Source organism: Cupressus sempervirens, chromosome 11 (genome assembly GCF_028749045.1).
Source record: "Cupressus sempervirens isolate cs-2001-9-10 chromosome 11, ASM2874904v1, whole genome shotgun sequence".
NCBI lineage: Eukaryota > Viridiplantae > Streptophyta > Pinopsida > Cupressales > Cupressaceae > Cupressus > Cupressus sempervirens.
Genome location: NC_143128.1, coordinates 482,562,987 through 482,583,235, shown reverse-complemented (window position 1 = coordinate 482,583,235; position 20,249 = coordinate 482,562,987). Strand labels below are relative to the sequence as shown.

Below are 20,249 nucleotides of genomic sequence, written 5' to 3'. Positions count from 1 at the left end.
TTTTGTATTTTTTTTATTTTTTTAAATTATATTTACATTTGTTCATTCTACATTTTTCTCTTAAATCTCATCTCCTATCAGTGTATTCGTTGCATGCACAAAAGCATGCGACTTCTAGTATTAAATTAATGTCTACTAATTGAATATCTAAATAAATCAAATATCACAAATCCAAATGAAACTTACTTTTCCAATTTTTTTCTAAATATTATCATTTTATTTCTTTACTTGTAGTAATAAACTAATTATTTTGGTTTTATTTCTTTCTTTAGTTGGTAGTTGTTCTTGATTTGCGCATGACTCTTCCCTACCCCTCCCTCTCCTCTTATTGCTTAGCTTGGTCTGCAACATATCATTCTGTTTCTTAGCTCTCGTTATCATCCTAATGATGGATCATAGAGTATGATCCGAAACGTTGATGTTAAAAAACATACACAATCACACCCAGAAACGAATACAGAAATATTATAATTGCAAAAAAAATCACATTTCAATTATATAATAATAAGTTTTCTTCAAAGTTGTACAACATAAGACAACATTAATTCTAATCAAAGATAAAATATACCCCAACATATACTTAGACCAATAGATCAATGATTACATATTGATCACACACGACAAATAATTTATATTTATTATTAACATTAATTAATTCAATCATTAAAATGTTCTCGATAAAATTAGAACTTTTAATAAATTAACAATTATCAAAATCATCACATCCAAAATTGTCTATGAGCTGTTCCTTGCACACCCTATCGTGCAAAGTGCTAGTCTATCTATATATGGGTAATCATTTTAATGACTTCACATCAAAATGATTCACTTGACTCCTCTATATACGCTATATTCCTCCCTTTAAATTAAAACCGTGACCATACGTCAGCTCAGAATATAACACTATATATGTTCGAGAGAAGTCTTCGGATCGGCCAGAGTCATAGCCAGAAGTAAAAAAATGGCTCCTCTTTTATCTCAGTTTTCCTGACATTGTCACGTAGCTTTCACATTCCCTGATTTATCCACTTGCATTACTTTACCAGCAATCATCTAAACGTAGGTTTCATTATGCATCAAGAAAATCTCCCAGTTTATGACAACAATTTCCTCTGAAATACTTCAGACCATGATTGGCATTCCAGATGTTACTTTTCTCGGTTAACTGAGGTGTGTCATCCAATACAAAAGGATGAATCCCCACTGGTTCTAGGTCTCAAAGGTCCAGAAGCCAGAACTTTTTGAAACTACTTGAAGATTCATTACGGAAGGACTATAGAGACACTCGTATCAAAACGGATACTTAAAAACATATAAAAGAATGAATTGGGTTCTGAAGAATCCAAAAATCCCTTCTATCTTGAACGATGCGTTCTGCAAATGCATTCAGGAAATGGGTTTTCATAAAAACTCTCTTCTGTCCGAAAACGACCCCGACCTTTAACTCCTGGTAGTGGGCCTTGTCTTTTCCGTGGAGCTCCTTGCCTGTAGTTTCCAGTCTCAATTCGTTTTAGAAATTAATCTAAACCAATAATAGGAAACTTCAACCACGTATTCAAGGAAAGAAATAATAAGCAGATCAACATGTTTGATAGACCAGAGGTATAGGTTACCTCAGCCTGTGCATCTCCATTACTGATCGTGAGAACTCCGGACCTTCCAGCAACTCTCCCTTATCAAGTTTCTGAAACAAGGCAACTAGCCCTTTCCTGTAACGTGCAAGGTTTTTAGATGTCATATGAAATGTTATTAAATCTCTCGGGGAAGATAATAATGCCCTAGCTCTCTAACAATACCTGTCTGGGTTGATTGTCTTGCGATGACCAAGAAACCTGCGGTGTCCTTCCACAGCTCTTGCCATGTTTCCCGAATAGGAAGGAACAAAAGCATTACTTTCTACTGAAATGATATAATCTAAGGCTGCTGTTTGAGAGGCGTGATTATAAAATGGTTTAAGTTCATTTCGCGTTGCAAGTGTCTCCTGATACAAAAATAAGAAATCAATCCGCAGGGGCACATTACTTTGAAAGGTTTACCAGGACAAAACGGAATTTAAAAAATAAATGAACAGGCTCATGAGACAAAATTGTTAGATTCCAACAACATTTGACCATATCCGATAAACCTTGAAAATTAAATTTGGAAAATGATATTGAAGTTCTCCAAGATGTTTGCTACCACCATATATCTCTCCAGCTGCTATGTAAATCCTGGTGTCTCGAGGATATCCAAGAGCCTGGAGAAAGATCCCAACTTCTTTCGGTGTAAGTGGACAGTATCCCCCAATTCTTTGGTCAGTGGAATTAATCTTTTTAGTTTTCCAGTGATTAGTATTCTGCCTGCCAAGTGCAAATACATTTTAATTTGACCTTCATATCATACAGCTTTTGAAAAAAGCAGACATCGTATATTACTTTATAATATCACAGAAGGTAAAGAAGTGATCTCGCCTTATTGTTGTCAGCTCCTCGGCCTCAGAAGTTGTCAGACCATATGTACAGCCAGTAAAAGCTAACATATCTTTCTCGTAACGTAAATGAAGAGCAATATAAGGTCCATGTCTTCTCATCCTTTCCACCAGCTTCTGTTGTGTCACTATTACCTATGCTCAGAGCCTAACTTGGCAAGGATGTGCCGTGCAGATTTATTCAAAATACAAACTCAAATAATGCCGACTGCATTAATAATAATTTTACTTTTATGGTGATAACTGCTCACATAACATTATAAATTTAGAGCATACCCCTTCTAGGTGAGAAAGCATACCTTTCCTAACAAATCAATAGGGGGAGCAAAGCGCAAGGCATAATAAAATGCCCGACATCGCAGTCTCTGAAGATCTATTGGCAAGTTGTTATTTGAGAGACGTGAATCTGATTTGGCAACATTAATAACCTGTAAATCTGTTAGCTGATTAAATTTTGTGTCTATGGCTTAACAATTCATGAACCAGACACGAGTAAAATTTCTGGATAGACCCTGTAATACATTTAATAACATTCTTGCCAGAGAAATATAAGAATGTGTTACTCACCCTATACTCCTGATATAGATGGGCCATCTCTTGATAATAAGTCAGGCCTGACCAGGTTGTGAAGTGTTTCCGAGCTTTTGGAGTAGATTCCAGCTCTTTGGGGAGCTCTTTTATGATTTTCACATCTCCTTCAAGAGTCTTGATAAAATATTCTTGATCAAAAATGTCAGAGAAAATGCTGGATGCAAACATTAAACAAAAATTGAGTGAGAAGCAAACATTAAATAGATGTGGAAGAAACAAACAAGTAAAGTTCTGAAGACACTACTTAAAAAGAAACTATTAAAATTGTCTTTAAAAAATCAGTGCAAAAGAAGCTTCAGTGGCATCGCACCTTGAATCATGCCAGTAAGATCGCTTATCTAGCTTTGGGATAACAAGTGTGGCATTCATGATCCGTGCCACTGCCACCATGTCACAGATCTAAGCCAGAGTATTGGAAGTGAGAAATAAAATTTTGAAATCAAACCAGCAATTAAATTAACACGGTGTGCAGCTCATTTTGTGTTTCATCCTTACAATATAATGTCTATTCTGTTTCTTGAATTGAAAAGTAGTTTGCTGCCAATACATAATCAATGCAGATAAAGACATTCATAATTCAAATGAATTTTACCCATACAGAACTATAACAACAATATAGATGCATGTTGGGAGATGGATACCGTGACTATAAAAAGGTTTCAATTTTTCAGGTCTGGTTTAATATCCCCATTTTTGTGAGCATCAACTTCTAGAGGATTGGCCTATTCCTTGACCCCTCAATAGGCTAATGGAGCTGTTCAGAGGGTCCAATTTGGTTATCACAGAGTTTTTCAAGTGGCAGTTAACCGTTACATCACTAGATCTTTCTTATGTTTTGAGGCTAAATTATGTAGAGGTTTCTGGCTATGTTTTAAGGTACTCAATATTTATAGTAAGAAAGTGCTTGTTTGAGAGGGACCCTTACCAATTTTAGCAAGGCAGTTGGATGCATAGTGAAAACAATGGTGGGACCTCTTGGTTTTGATAGAATCAGATGCATAGTGAAAACAATGGCGGGACCTCTTGGTTTTGATAGAATCGAGAAATAATGAGTATTTTTGGAGTTATGACAAACAAGTAATACTTTATTAATAATTAATTAAAAGTGGCCTGTTAATAGGCTTTTGAGGGATCATCCTCTTCCTCATGGCAGAAAAGTTAAATTGGCATCCATTGGATCCTGGTTGGCTAAAGATTAATTTCGACAGGGCATCGAAGAGTCACTGCAAAAAGAGAAGATGGCAGTGTCATAGCACTAGTAGCAAAACAAATTGCAGACAGAACCAACAACCAGGCGCAATATTTGGCTGTTGTCAAGGCAACTTTGCTTGGAATCAAGTTGGGCGCCCACAAGATCCATCTCAAGGGTGATTTGCAATTGGTAGTGAACGGGATAGCTAAAGGGGCGATGAACACATGGTATTTGGACAAGCACATCAGACAGATCCAAAACTTGTTGGAATGTGTAGAGGAGTTCAGAATATCGCACGTGTCCAGGAAGGCTAACAAACTAGCCAATCATTGGTCAAACGTAGGAGTTAAAGGTTCACTAAATGATAAATTTCAACTTTTCAAAGATTATAGGGATATCACTCCATCAGATTTTGAGCCATCAAATCATGAAAGTTGTGGAGGCCGTGATTCATAATCAAGTGGAGGCAGAGTACTATGCTGAAGCGTGCTGAAATGGACAGTTGACATGTGTGCATAGGAGAGAGAGTCTGATTAATGATGGTGTGAACTCTGATTGTAGCCCATTCTGGAGACTTTAAAACTTGTTTTTAAACGGCCCAAAGCTTGTTGGCCACACATTGAAGAGCTCCAAGCTTGTGGTGAGTGCAAAGTAGTCTATGGTAATAAATGGAGGCAAACTTTTCATTGAAGACGATAGGGAAAATCCCATCCCTTGAAGGACCAATTACAGTAAAATGACTGCAGAATGTTTTCAAATATGATGACAAGGTGTTCTGGGAAGCGGTGAGGCTAGTATTTGGGCAGGAGTATTTGGAGAAGGATTGGAGGCCACACTCAATTCTGGACATCTCATCATTGTTCCTGGCCCTGGTGCTAATGGTGGCAGAATCAAAACCAGAAGTCTTGAGTGTGGTGAGGAGTTTGTGAACCGTGTAGTTTTGGGGGTCGGGCTGCATATGGGTAATCGTCCATGGAGGCTCATCGGTCGCGGTTTAATCGAATTGCAACCTTTGCTGATTTGATCATCAGCAGAGCCTAGGGAGGTGCATTTACCAGTGGCACAAATGCGCTGGTGCAAGTTGATTCTGTACCTGCACACACACGAACAAGTTGAGGCTCTGAGGCTGGGTGATCGCCTAAGGAAACAAAAGGTGACACCGGAAAAATCTTTGACGCCAATGAGTGAAGAAGGCTGCCCATTAATTAGCAGGCAGATTCCAATAAAGCAGCAGAAGGTGGCAGAAAATGCAAGTCATACTGACAGTGTTGTGACGGGTGGATATTTCCCTTTCGAATGATCGCAGTGGCGCTGCTGGGGATGCAACTGATAGTGGTGATGCCCAGGCTAGGGTTGGAGCTACTGATGGGTCTGCTGGTATTCCCCATTTCACCAGGGAGGAGGCCTTCAGCTGGTTCAAGTAATTCCTGGGTACAGTTCGATAGTTTTTTAGAGATGGTGGGGTTTTGGGTTTTTTTTTGTTGTAATCAGTGGATCAATCTTTCTGGTTAGGTAGTGTTCTTAGGTGATGATGAAGTATTTTGCTTCGATGCCACTGGGTGGCCTATCATATATGTAACCTTTTTTCTCATATTAATATAAATTATTGTGTTACCAATCCAAAACAAATTAATTAAAAAGTGCATATCATTAAAGGATATTTGACTTATTATCGAAAGGGATTATTAAATGATCATAAAGTCAAATTATAAAGTGCATATGAGGAATTATTTAAAGAGCCAATTTAAAGGGAGATATTAGTGATTATTAAGAGATAATTTATACTATTTTGTTGTGCACCAAAAAAAGGGAAAGGTAAATGAAATAACAGTGAAATTTAATTAGATGAAGCCAAATGCAAATTAGATATTATAAGAAGGCTCTGAAGAGGGATTGGATTATTCTTGAGCATTCAACACTTGTCTTTTCTGGAGAAGCTTTGGCTTTGAAGAAGAAACCTAGGGTTTCATTTTTAATTCAATCTTGGAAAATGTAGCCTCTCTTTGATTGTGCTGGTGGCTTCATAGAAATATCAATTGTTTCACAAAGGGTTTTGAAGTTTAGTTCTCGCAGATCAGAAGTTTGTAGATAAATATTTATTGAATTCATTTAATCAAAATGGTGGTTTGTGCTTGCTTCTACATTGGCATGTGGGAGTCTTTCTTGTGCTATAGTATTCATGTGGAGACATTAATAAGTATAGCAGATTGAACGATTTATCAGTCATCTACTCTACTGTTTCATTTCCAGAATACTGGTAATCCTGTTATCTTCTAGATTCTGAGTATGCTTTGGTATTGTCGAGGCTTTAAAGAGATAATCAATAGATTAAAGGTTGCATTTTAACTGTTTGACAAGTTATCCATTACCGTTGATGAAAATTAGTCTTGAATATGCATGCCAAGTGTTCAAAAAAATGTCCCTTCGCTGTAGATGAATATTGATTTTCCTAGGATGCATGGAAAGTATTTGACAATATGTCAACTCACTGTACAAGTTGATTTCGGCCACTCGCATGTATGAGAAATGTCAAAAACAGTTTGTATATCGTATCTATTCTTTTGTCAGCCCATCATCGATTATTGAAAGCATTCAAAAACATCATTTGCAATCTCATTTCACATCATTCCAAGTAAGCTTATACAAACTGAAATGCAAATCCAACAAGCATAAAGATTGTATAGAGAGTGTTTGATGATATTCTGTGAACCTCTAATCAGCAATTTGAGGTCAGAATTAGCAAGGGATTTCACTGGTATTAAAAAGCGGCACTCATCCAACATACACTTGAAGATATGATAACTAATTATAATTGATCCATCAAAAGATTGCTATAGAACATTTGATCAGTCCAAGACAAAGTTATCCAAGGCATATTTCATGAAACTTGTAATTTATTGAGGACTGAACAATTATGGAATAGTGCATGTGAAGAGGAGGAATTCTCTTTATAATTCCCTCCAACACTAATCTGCCGATGCAGAAAATTGGGTAGTACATCTCACCAAGAGTTGAGAAAGTAATCTCTAAGCTTGAGAAGGCTATAGGTAAACATGGAAATTTTAGCACTGAAAGTGGGGAAGAGAAAGAAACCCCTTAGAACTTTCAAAAGTACAAATAATTCTCTCAACTCAAAATAGACGTTAATAGAGGATATAATAATGTGATGTCAACTGCTGGCTGTTTTTAAAAACAAGAAACATTCAACACTTCAAGGATACAAGAAATCATGGCAAAGGATATGTGCTCTTCAAAGGGGGTACCAAATATCATATCATTTATAGTTGATTTATATTTCATACAGCAATTGTTGAATTATTGTTCTCTGAATAAAATAATTCTCCCTCCTAGTTTTCTAACATTGTACAAGAGCCTTTTTGATGTTACCAATGTTTATTACATTTACTACAATGCTGTCAAATTTGCTCGTGTTAACTGACAATTTCTGGTAAAAGCATTTGTACAAAACCTAGCAGATGGCCTCCCCAAGGAAATGTGAAGTTTTAGAAAATACAAGAAAAGATTGATTAATGGTTAAAGTCTTAAAGACTACGTTATGGGTTGAGGAATGCCTGTACAACCAAAAAAATGGAGTTGCATTATGTTGTGAGATTTTCGCACCATCGCAAATGTGGACCACCTCTTTTCGCTCGTAGTTGTTAGGTCGGTTAGTTTTTGGCGTTAAGTTTGGCAGTTTGACACTTTAAAAGATTGAAGGGTCGTATAGAATTCAAGTGGCCAAGTTGTGATTTTTAAGTGGAAATGTTAATATTGAAGTTGGTTGGGGTCATGTTATAGTGGGTTGGACATAAAATATTAAGCGTATTTTGTTAATGTTTAGCCCATAAATAAAGATAAACAACAATAAACAAAAAGAAGAACAAAAAAAGGCACATAAAGATACAACAATTTGTCTTGGGAAAACCCTCCAACTTGAGGGGAAAACCCAGCCATACCAAGAAAATCTATTTTATTAAAATAATAAATATCCAAGTACAAAGTTTTCAGCTGAATAAATGATCATCACAAAGCAACCATATGTTTATATTGAATAGAGAGACTCTTCATATCATAACTAACGGTCTCTTCATTTACCAAATACATGTCTCTTCATATTTCCAAAATGCATGCATGTCTCTTCACACGTCACATGTCTCTTCGTATTATTAAATGTCAAATATTTAGAGTGAGACACATGCACACCTTGGATGCCATGTCGTGCTCACTTGGAAATACCATGAAATGTCAAGAAATCCATAAGTTAAATTCATAAAATATTAAATTTGGCCTATGAGAGTTTAGCAAATTCTAAAATGGCTCATTTTAATATTATAAAGGGGGTAAAAGATGACAAAGAAGGAAAAGGATGAAGGGAGAGGAAGGAAGCTCAAAAGTCACATGTTGGTTCCTTAAAAGAAGAATGAGGAGTTCATTTGGGATATGCTTGGTTTATGATTCATACTTCATTTTCTCTCTTGGAGAGTTATCTGGAAAGCTTCGGCTTTCATCCAGTCCAAGGACAGAAACCCTTGTGCCGGTAGACAATGGACGCAACCCCATTGTCCATGGAGACTTTTAGCCCCTTTTAGAGGTTGATTTTTCAATAAGTCCAAATTTTGAAACTTGTTTTTCAACGGTCTCATTTTGAAAATTTCCGGAGTTGGCTTTTATCTTCTTAAACCCTAAGCAATCAAAGAGAGGGTTTACCTTTGTTTTAATTTTGAACATCTTTATTTTAAGGTTTTTAGTTTTGCTAGGGGGGATTTTAAAAGCTGTTATATCCTACGTCCTTCATGACTTTATTTTGTTTATCCCCTTTTCGCAAGCATTGATCATGTCAAATCCTTCTATTTTAATTCATTTTCTTGATAGTTCCTCACCTTTGGTGGACCCATGTCATCGATTTGTTTAATAGCCGACAAATCATGATTGAATCAACATTGTCGCCTTTTCGCTATAGGGACGTGCAAAGGTTTTAATTATTGACAAAATACGACCATTTGACATGTGTTTGATTGGCCATCAAAAGCATCAGATGAAGGGTGTTTTAGACCATTGGATCCTAGCAAGATCAAGGGTAGTCATTTTGTCGCTATACCAAGATGAAAGGTCTTTATTCTTTGCGACAATGCGACGTAAGCACACGTATACCTGGTGGAGCCTAGGCATTGATGAAACTTGTTTTGCTTATGTTGCATGGATTGATGAACACGTGTTAGAATCAGGAATGATTATAACAGGAGATCAAATAATTATGTTGCCGGTTTTGACACCGTTGATCTTCATCAAGATCAATGGTTGTTGTGTTATCGCTCTAGTAAGGAGCAAGATTTTTAAAGAATGCGACAACACAACAATGTGCCACACATCCTTGGTGGGGCCAAAGTGTGTACAAGGTTTAATGATTTATGTTTGTGTTCGAATGCTTCCATGTAGCACAATCTTGGATCAGCTCATTGCTTGAAAGACTACGGATGGTGATCGGTTACAAATAGTTGGATCAAAAGGAGATCAACGATTGTCGTGTTGATATAAAAATATTCAAGGTTTTTAGCAAAAGCAAGATAGTGACCGGGCGACATGTGTAACGATGATGTCAGAAAAAATAAAAAGAGGTTATTATTTCTACCAAAATCTAGGCTGTTATTTTGAACAAAATCAATGAATGTCGCTTTCTCGCTTATTAAAACTGTATGCTTGTTATCTTGTTAGAAAATGCGAGCGTCTGCCACGTGTCCAAAGGTTTTTCAATTGTCAGGGATTTTTGAGCCGTTGGATCAAATCTACATCAATGGTCATCTCATTTTTGCCAAATAAAGATGCGAAGTTTTTAATACTATGACAATATGACATGGTGCTACGTGTCATAGGTGGGCCATCTATCTAGCAAAGCAATGAAAATGGCAAGTTTTAATCTGTGCCACACGGTGCAAAGGAGATCGATGGCAGTCACTATGTCACAATATAGACATGCAAGGTTTTTACTCATAGCGATAATACGACATGTTGACACACGTCCCAAAGTTTCTAGCGAGTACAGCGAGAGCTCGTAAAGACAGTGGTTTCTAGCTAGCGAGATGTGATTGGTTTGACTACCATATCGGCATGCATAAAGATGATTCAGCAATGAATTTCAACTACGACTGTCGAATGTGTTATTAATCAATAGTTCATTTTCAAAATCGCCTATGAGACATGCATACCCATTCTCTGCAACATATTAATGGTGAATTAATTTTCCTCGTGTAAGTATAATCTGAGAATATAATGCGTATACATCACATCTTATTCTGCAAAGGCAATCAATTTCTAGAGCAGAGCAAAAGAATAAGAGATTTAGCGCTAGAAGGTTTTGAATTGCTATAGAAAAGAGAAATGAGAAATAAATCAGTAAGTTTTTGTTCTCATCTTAGTAAAGAGATTTGTTTGTACATGAAGTTTTCATATTTCTTAAAAGATGCCTCCCAGAGGAGATTTTTCGGGAAAGACAAGAACGTTGATGATGATTTCCTTGAACAATTGAATGCCTCAACAAATGATTTGGCCAAGAGCAAGGAATTGGTTCCCAAAGCTCCTAGATTGAAGATTGATGAGGGTTTGTATGACAAGGAGAATTTCCTTAGAGATGCACAAACATCTACAGGTGGTTTGGAATTGTTTAAGAAATGGTTTTCCCAGTGAAAACAAGACACCCCTCACAGTAATGTATGGGAATTTGATGTTGCAAGGCTTATCGTGCCAAGAGTTTTTATGGATGTAGACTTGCTAACCATGCTTGCCAAAAGATGACCCTGTGTTATGATTGGTGAGAAATCATTCTAGGGATGGCCTTTTCAAGATTACAAGAGCAGTAATCAGCGAGGTTTTTATGTTGAATCCTTACATCGCCCTTCATGAGGAGATTGATTTTGGTAAGTTACAAGTGAATTATGATGTTCAGAGGGTCTATCTCAGGACTAGACCACTGCAGGAGCACTTTGCCAAAGTAGGAAATCTGACATTGGTTACGTCATTTACCCCAGAACCACTAAATCCCAGAACTCAGGCATTGTATGTTTCTTTGTGTAAAATTTTTGGCATGGACGAGCAAGATTATGTTCCAATTTCCCTGATGTACATGATGGTCCAAATCTTGTAATATGGAATGAACTCCATTTTTTATTTTGCATCCTTTTTAGTAGAGGAGATACATAATGGAATGATAGGGATAAGTAAAGAGAAAGTTGATAAACCCTTTGGATGGTATTCTATGCTCATGTACATGTGTTTGTTTAAGGGAGCCTCTATTTTTTAGAAGGGGATGAAGTTAGAGAAAGAATGTGGAGGTGAGAAAATGGAAATGTAGTTGAGGAGTGTTGATATGTCCTAGGAAGTAACGGATGCCAGTTTTGTTAGATTTGGTAGATATTTTGCATTGTTAGTAGAAGACAACCCTCGAATCCCCAAGCCTCTGTTGGAACTAATCGGACCTAAGGAATATGCCACTAGGTTGAAAGTAAGTCACAATTGGGGGGATATCATCCCATACCTGGTGTCTACTGCATTCAAAGTCTATGGTTTTCACGAAAAGCCTCATGTATTACCCTACCAAGTTCCCCTCAAGGTAGGTGAAACTGAATTGTTGTAGCAAGTTGGAGGGTTAGAGAAATAAGAATTGGTTGGAAGATCAAGAGGAACAATATTTCCTAGTTTCACTATAGCCCACCAATTTGTTATAACAAAGGATGAATGGAAGCATTTGGGATAATTTTTGGATAAGTACCAAATGGCACAATCTCACCCCAAGTTCCCAGATCCAGAAGGCTTTTATGAGATGTTCAAGGAGAGGACAAAGGCAAGGAGTTATGTGCATAATTTCTACTATCCTAAGGATGTCACAAGTAATGAGTTCTCTTTGCAAGAGCAAGAGATAAAGAAAGAGAAATGGCGAGTATTTAAGAAAATAATGGACTTTATAGATGCTCTAGATAAAGATTATGATCCACTAAAGGATATGAAGTTTTGGGGTGACAAACTAAGTTAACATCACATTTTGCTGAAATCATGCAAGTCTTGAATGAGAAGAAAGAAGCCCTAACTAATACATATCCAAAAAGGGCAAAAGAGGTAATGAAGAAGCTTGCAAACACCTCTGCCATGAATCCAGGGCAATACACCCTCCAAAGAAGAAATACTGTTTTGCGGAACATAGATGTTCACCCTATTCTAGTATACCAGAGGCAATATTCTGAAAACCCTCCCTCAAAGCCATCTGCAAAGAGACAAAAGTTGGAAGTGGGGACTTCCTCAAGGGTTGAGGAATATTCACCCTCCCAGACTCCCATGCACTTTGATAGTGAACACACGATGAGGAAGCAATTTAGGCAAATGGGGAGCCATGGTTATGTTTTGATAACAATAGCAAAATTGGAGGAAGGAATGCCACAGGAGCCCCCAATGTCAATTTTGGACCTCACAATTGAGGATTGTAAGGGAAGAGAAATGGATCCTGTTATTGAACAAGCTTCCAAGAAATTCATTTTTGATGATGATTTTGTCAAATCAAGAGCATTCATTCAATTCTTGTGGAAAGAAAACATTTCAAATTTTGAGGCAAAGTGTAACAAATTGAAGGCAAAGTAACCTGGTAAAGAGGACTGTGTGATAGAAGGGGAAGTAAAAGAAGAGCTAATGCAAAATTGTGATAGTATAACTCTTGAAGCAGGAAGGCAATTGCTGAAAGATGTTGGTGTCCTGATACTCCCTAAATGGGATATTGCAAATGCTATGGTATTTGATGCTATCAGAAGGGAAAAGGAAACGAAATTTAGGATAGAGGAAGACGCCAAAGAGGCTCATAAAGGGGTGAAGTATGGTGGAGACCACCAAGCATTAGTGATGTGGTCATTACAGACTAGAAATGAATCTAGGCTTCAAGAAATTTTTGATGCAACATGTTGGTTCCCAAAACCGCAGATTGGAAATCCAAGAGCTTGCTACTTCTCCGATAGGATTCTACAATCAATTCTGGCCAACGAACGGGAATACTTCTCGATTCCCCTGCACTTCAGGCTCCGCTACACCCAGGCGAGTAAACTTTCACCTCCAACGCTGACTCTCTAGTTCAAAGTTTTTCTATAGCAAATTTAAACTTTGGAGTTCTCCAGCTGGCAAGGTCCTTGAACTCAATCAAACTGAAACTGGATGCTAGATAATCGTTGAATGTTTTATATAATTGAATAATAATTAATTTAATGCTTGTAGGAAGGAAGTTATAGATTTTTTTACTTCAATTATAAAAATACTAGTGTCTCTGCTCATCCAGGCAATAGAGTCAACTTCAGTGAATTTTCATGTACAACTTCATAATATTTTACACACTTTACTACCAACGATTAAATAATCAAAATGTGACAGATCAATTATTATGGAATCTTAAATTAGTCCAAATTGAATTTTAACTCCTCTGGGAGACAAACTAGACATAGATATGGAAATGATTTAATGTTTCACAATATTTGTGATGATCAAATTTAAAATGCTAAATGACCATGTTCACTTATTTAATATTTAAATTGTATACAGAATTCTAAAAAATAATTGCAAAGGACGATTCGCCTGCAATTTAAATCTCCATGCCTTTAATAATAAACAAGACTTTTTATTTTATTATTAAAATAAAATAATTGAATAATAATAAAATAATTGACTTCATATTACAAAGTCATATTATTGCTCCTTATTCCTCCGTACAAATAAATATAAAATACTTTCTCCTAAGAGAATATGGATATGAATGTTCCGATATTTTTTTTTTGGTTCAATGTTCTTATTATTATTTATATCTCTTCCTTCCTAAAGTCATGCCTTTTAGAATAAAAGGTCATATCTTTTCTTAAAACATAACTCACCCTGTTATTTATTATTTATTTAAACACACCTCCTCTTCTAATCGCATCAAGTCAAGTTTTTAATCTATGCTTAATCAGATTATATTATTAACCAAAGTGTATATGGTAATAATATGTTTGATGAATATCTAGAACCGCCATTGGTATATGATCATAGTTTTTTTTTATAGTTACTCACTTTTGACTTCCTCTGATTATCGGGCTGCTCACGGAGGCCATTCTTATGCTCAGATTATACTTTCACCTTTTTTGAATCCACAATAATTTGAAGATTTTTTATTTATTGTAACCATAATCTGAAGTTTGTCATTGTTCCTTGTCTCTAACAGATGTCGTGACTTAATTCAAGCTTTCCGTGTCACTCGTTTCCATCTTTTTGACGCCACTGTTGTGGAAGTGTCTGAATGCATAAAATTATCCAAACTGGGGCGGCACATCTTCCATGTTTGCTCCATACATTCTAACGTGGCAACGTCTATAAATGATGAAAGTTAAATGCAAAAATCTAGATATATCACCATCTGACCTCACATTAATCCTTTTGCCTTTAAACTCTTTATATTTCTGACCTGTGGCTTCCAATCTCATGTTCAAACAATTTGTACTTCATCCATATATGCAAGGCATATAGACCAACGTCCGTCTTGCATTTTCATTAGTCCCACGATACTTCTCATGAATATGGAGGTTGACTGGAATCTATATTCTGTATCGTTTTCATGCCCTCCGTCCTCATTCTGAATTACAAGACTCATTCTCTTTGATTGTCGTCACCACTCACGTGAATTTGTATTATGGGCACTAGAATCTCCATTATCGTGGATGAGAGATGAATCAAAGATCACGCCAAAATACTAAGCTCTTCAAGAAAATCATTTCCGGCATTTGGGAATCCTATTTCAAACTCCTTGAATGAAGAATCAATATGTAGTTTTTGTTGTATTATATATCACTGAATATTTTGTTACTAGTAGAATCTTCATATATATCAACAGTCCAAATTTGCTTAAAACATTCAGGAATAAATGTTCCTACTGTTTCTTTAGTGTATGGAGTTGTTCATACTGGGTTACTAACCTGGGACACAGTGTCAAACACTAGTAAACTTGAATGAATTTTTTCACAGTGAATACGTTCTAGTACGAATAGTTCTGTTTAAATTGCCTTTACCATGCTCGCTCTCTTTGTACATTTGATGTTAACATTGTTGTTCATTTTTTGTCAAATGGAGGCAAAAGAATTTTGAGCTCCATCACAACACACAAGAAGCCTGATGGTTTACAGGGTATCAAAAACTGATAGTGAGCAGTCAGCCCTTATGAATAAAGAAGTTGCTGATTTTAACATAGATGTGGCCAGGAAAGATAAGCAAAAGTTCATTGATTTAAACACCAGGTTTGAAAAGGTCTTAGAAGTTTATAATGAGAAGGGTAGGAAAATTAGTGAAACGGAAAAAATCATTGCTAAATTTGAGAAGCGGCAAGGAAAACGAAAGATTGTAGAAGAACCATCTCAAGCAATGATTGCAGCATCCCCTGTTGCACCTCCTCCTACTTGACCAATTGTTGAGATACCAGATACCCCTCTGCATCTATGGTATAACACTAAAGAGGAGTTGGAAGAAAAAAGGCCAAACTCAAGGTAGCACAATTAGAAGTGCTACAAAGATATGAAGATAAAATCAGTGATATACTTATGTTTTTGGCTAACCATGTTAATTGGAGATTGATTTATTATAAAATGTCTAAGTTAGTGAACATGTGGATTGATATAAATAAGAATGAAGGTGTGCTAAGGAAAATTTTGGATAAATGGATTGGTAGAGAAAACGATATGGTCAGCTTATGTGCTAATGTGATTGACCAAACAAATACTAGCACACTAATTGAGAAAACATATGATCAAACGATTGATTTACTAGATTTTGATATAAGGAGAGAAAAATAAAAGGATGTTTCTCCAGATATGCCAATAGAAGTTTTGATCTTTTCCCTCATGTCATAAATAGCCCAACTAATATCAAGCCTAAAGAAGCTTGGGGAAATGAACTGAAGGAAGCTCTGGGCCCACGATGAATGATATAATAAATAAAGAAGACAACATCTTGTTTGCAAAGACAGTTGAGGAGATTGTGAATGTTCAAATATTCTTTGATTCTTTCAAGCCTAAGATAAAAGAGTTAAAGAGAATATGGAAGAACATCGTGATCAAGGAAAAAGAAATTATTGAGTTTGAGTGGCCCATTGATACGGTTTATGATGAATGGTTGATAAAATATGGGTCCATCAACCAAAGAATCATGGATGGAAGCAAAAGAGCAGAAACAGAGTCAAGAACAAGAAAAGGTGGCCCCACAACTTGTAGAAGAGACAGAACAAGAAAAGGCATCGGAGGTTGTTAGTCAGCCCGAACAAGAAAAAATTGAAGAAGCCCCTACCCCACCAGAAAACACAAACAGCGAGGATGCATATCAAAAAATGATTATTAGAGGAGAAGAAAGCAGTTATTACAATAGGATACCTTACTTTTGTGGTGCATCCACTATGATTATACTTATGTAACAAATCATAAAACTACTTTCAAATCATACAGAATATGCCACATATATTCAAGATCAACTGTCTCGTGAGGTTCTCGTGAGTTTACTTATAATGACTTTTTGTCTCAAGTGTAACTTTGTTTTGTTAAAGGACAGTTGTCCTCTTTTCTCTCTAAGCCTGAAGCTTGTTGCAACTCACCACATATAAGTTGGTTCTCAAGGCTATAGAAAGGGTCATAGTTTTCATTTTGAATGAATGTATATTCTGATGCTTTGAGTCGATCCATTACCATAAAGTCATGTTGTTCAAGAAGTGTCATTAATGGAAATACAAAGCTAAATTGCTAAGTTTGTTTGAGCTTCCTCATAGAATATTGATACTGAATGGTATATTTTTCAAAGAAGATAATACAAAGCACTAACTGGTTGGTTACTCAATCCGGATCTTGTCTCTTCTTCTGTTGCTTTTAATTTTTTGAAATCTGATGATAAAGTCTATTAAATCCCAATTATAATTCATTTCGGATTACATCTTAGTTCATATTTTGTTGATAATCTAATGGATTATGTAAATGTTTGATGTGAATTGGGAGAATTGAGAGTTGTCAAAAGAAGATTATGATGAGAATGAGATTTTAGATTGAGTATTGTTTTCCTTTTCACAAAGTGATAGGATAGATCTGATATTATGTGTCAAGTTTTGTAAGTAAAAGCCCAAATGGATAAAGCATTGCTCATGTTTAAGAATTGGTAAGCTTTGGATGAACTTTATAGTGCAAAATTAATCAATCAAACTTTAAAATCTTTATTGTTGTAAATTTCAAGTGTAGCCTGCACTTGATTTAAGGAACTTTACGGTTTAAGGAATTAGCTATCTTGCATGCCTTCTTCGGACCTTAAATTAGAAGAATTACAGGCATCTATCCTTTATACTGGAATTTGAACCAAGAATTGATAAATGTGTGGGAGACTTATAAATTCCAAGGTATACCCACCTGAATCCTGCAAAATTTAGAGGGAAGAAGACTAAAAGTCTTAATAGTTGGTCCTTTGGATTTGCCCTTAGAATACTTGTTATGGGTTTCAGCTAACTCCTAAGTATTCTATGCAACTTCAAAAGGTGGTTAAAATCTAGTCAAATCAAGAGCCAATAGAGACGTCACAACAAGTTTATTATGTGTGCTTACAAAATCTTTCTTAGTTTTCCAATCTAACTATAATATTGTGTTTAAGATTGGAATTTTGATAGCTGGTTATTGTATTGCTGATGTATACTGCAATAACATATTTCTACAGAAGTTATATGGACTTACTAGTTATAATATTGTATTGCTGAAAATCATAATACAACAAAAAAATTAGAGGTTCTTTTATGAGCATTTGTTGTGTAAATCTGAAAGTTTATTGCATGAGCACTTTGCTTTCATTTTGAAAATTTATAGTGAGAAATTGTGGAAAATATCCATCTGGGATTATTACACATAATAAATCTCTCCTTTAGCTACTAACACAATACAAAGAATTTTCTCAATTTCAACATATCGCAATATTAGAGATAAAGATCTCTATCGCAGCTATAATTTTGAACACTCCCTCTTAGCAAGAGAGATCTTTAGTCTAGTAGGTACACATAGTTGCAACCAAAAATTTCAATCATAGATTTTTTCAATAAAACATTGTTATCCCAGCATAACATTATTCAACATAGTTACTTCATAAAAGCAAAATTTTAAAATCATGGAGTCACACAAATGACTTCCCCCATGCCTACTCGCAAAGGGTGGAACAAAGGCTTTCACCATAGACTTCTTCCAGAGAAGAATGCATTTCCACCATGCCTACTCGCATAGAGTGGATCCATCATACCTATTAACTGAGGGTGGAACAAGGGATTTCACCTCAAAATTCTCTCGCAAAGAAGAACTCATTAACAAGATTTGTAAGAATGGTTGAGATCCTCTCTCAAAAGAGACTCGCTCTCTGCAGAAGCAGCACTCTCGCTGCTTTGATTAACACAGTAAGAGAGTTGATTTCAAGTTGACTAAATAGGGAGCTTTAGAAGTCACACTGTCACATAAGCTTGCAAAGAATTAGACATATCCCTCTGTCGCACAATCTCCCTGTAAAGTTGAATAGTCTCCCTCTAAATATGATTTCTTGTATATCATCTTCCTCTTTTAATGAGGATATGTATCATCAATTCAGCCCCATGACTGCAAGTAGCATCTCCATGTTTATTTCTAAAATCTGTATAATTCTACATATAATCTTCTATCATCCCATTGCTTGTTGTCCTACAACCAAGAGGGATTAATAGTAGCTCATAAAATCAACCTATCATAAAGAGGAATATAGAGGTCAATGCTAAAAGCATACACTGTTCCTACAGATATAACGAAATTCATGATCAATATTCAAAGATATAATCATAAAATACTTTTTTCTTTGTAGTCTAATGTCAGCATGCACATAAATATGGATCAATAGATAATGATTTCTTTTATAAACACGGATCAGCATTCATATGATGATCAAAGAACTTGCTAAACTAAATGCAGCCACAACAATAAACGATTTGACCTAATCACACCCTTGAAGATCTACGCTATGATTTGATTTATAGATGCTAATCTTATTACCTCTTGTAGATTGCTAAAATATGTCCAAAACATTGCAGCTAGAATCTTTGTCCCTTATTGAAGGCAACAATTATTTGGTGATCTTACAATGATCAAACCAAAAAGAAAAACTTTTAACTCATAATACAAAGCCCTTTTATGCACAAAATGATCTCAACACAATCATATGAATTGCTCATACACAGGGCATAATATTAACTTCTGAACCAATTAGAGAGTTAATCTTAAAATCAGAATGATAATTATATCTGCAACATCCAATCTACAGAATACCATTCATATCACTAAGTTCTCAAAAGAATCTATATCTTATTTCAGATAGAAATTCTTACAATAATATTTCTGCCAGTAATTGATCCGAGAGAGAAACATAGAATAGGAGACGTAAAGATATATTGCACCTCCAAGGACAAAGGATGATCCTGGCTAGCAAAATGCTTGAACATAAGAATACATTCCCTGATTGCATAAACCAAGAAGGAGACAGCTACTGCAAGTCTTAAAGATTCACCAAGAAACTGTCATCATGTGGCATAAACTACACTGCTAGACTTTGACTGCACACAAGGGAACTGTCACCTGAAGGCCAGGAATACATTTACGAAGCCATTAACAGATCCAGATAATACCAAGCCTCAACCAATGACACCGCATGATCAGAAGTGGATGAAGGCAACACACCTAGGGACCACAATGCCAAGAAGAGAAGAGATGCACTTAAAACAAAGTAACCAATACGAAGACATTCGCACACATAAAGAAGGAATGCCAATGCTAATAAGGAAATGATAATAAACATAAAACCAGGAAAAAGAGGCTGCTGAGACATCAAAAGTTCATTAAAAAATTGGCAACTCATGAATAAGAACCACTGCACACGAAGAAGGAACCATCATGAGCACGGAGATGACGCAGGAGTAATATGGACATA

The 20,249-nt window shown here is 35.9% G+C and overlaps 1 protein-coding gene across 4 annotated transcripts in view; it reads right to left on the bottom strand.

Annotated features, from left to right (window-relative positions):
- Positions 1-671: 671 nt before the first annotated feature.
- LOC149530480 (O-fucosyltransferase 38-like) overlaps positions 672-20,249 on the bottom strand; it is a 77,957-nt gene continuing 58,379 nt past the window's right edge. For all 4 annotated transcript variants that reach the window (XM_089808755.1, XM_089808756.1, XM_089808757.1 and 1 more), the window contains 8 exons: positions 3,369-3,457; positions 3,035-3,212; positions 2,767-2,895; positions 2,451-2,584; positions 2,126-2,339; positions 1,797-1,981; positions 1,614-1,709; positions 672-1,485 (listed from right to left, as the gene is read on the bottom strand). In XM_089808755.1, coding sequence (XP_089664881.1) covers positions 1,356-1,485; positions 1,614-1,709; positions 1,797-1,981; positions 2,126-2,339; positions 2,451-2,584; positions 2,767-2,895; positions 3,035-3,212; positions 3,369-3,457 — 1,155 coding nt within the window. In that variant the 3' untranslated portion in view covers positions 672-1,355. The remainder of the gene's footprint in view (positions 1,486-1,613; positions 1,710-1,796; positions 1,982-2,125; positions 2,340-2,450; positions 2,585-2,766; positions 2,896-3,034; positions 3,213-3,368; positions 3,458-20,249) is intronic.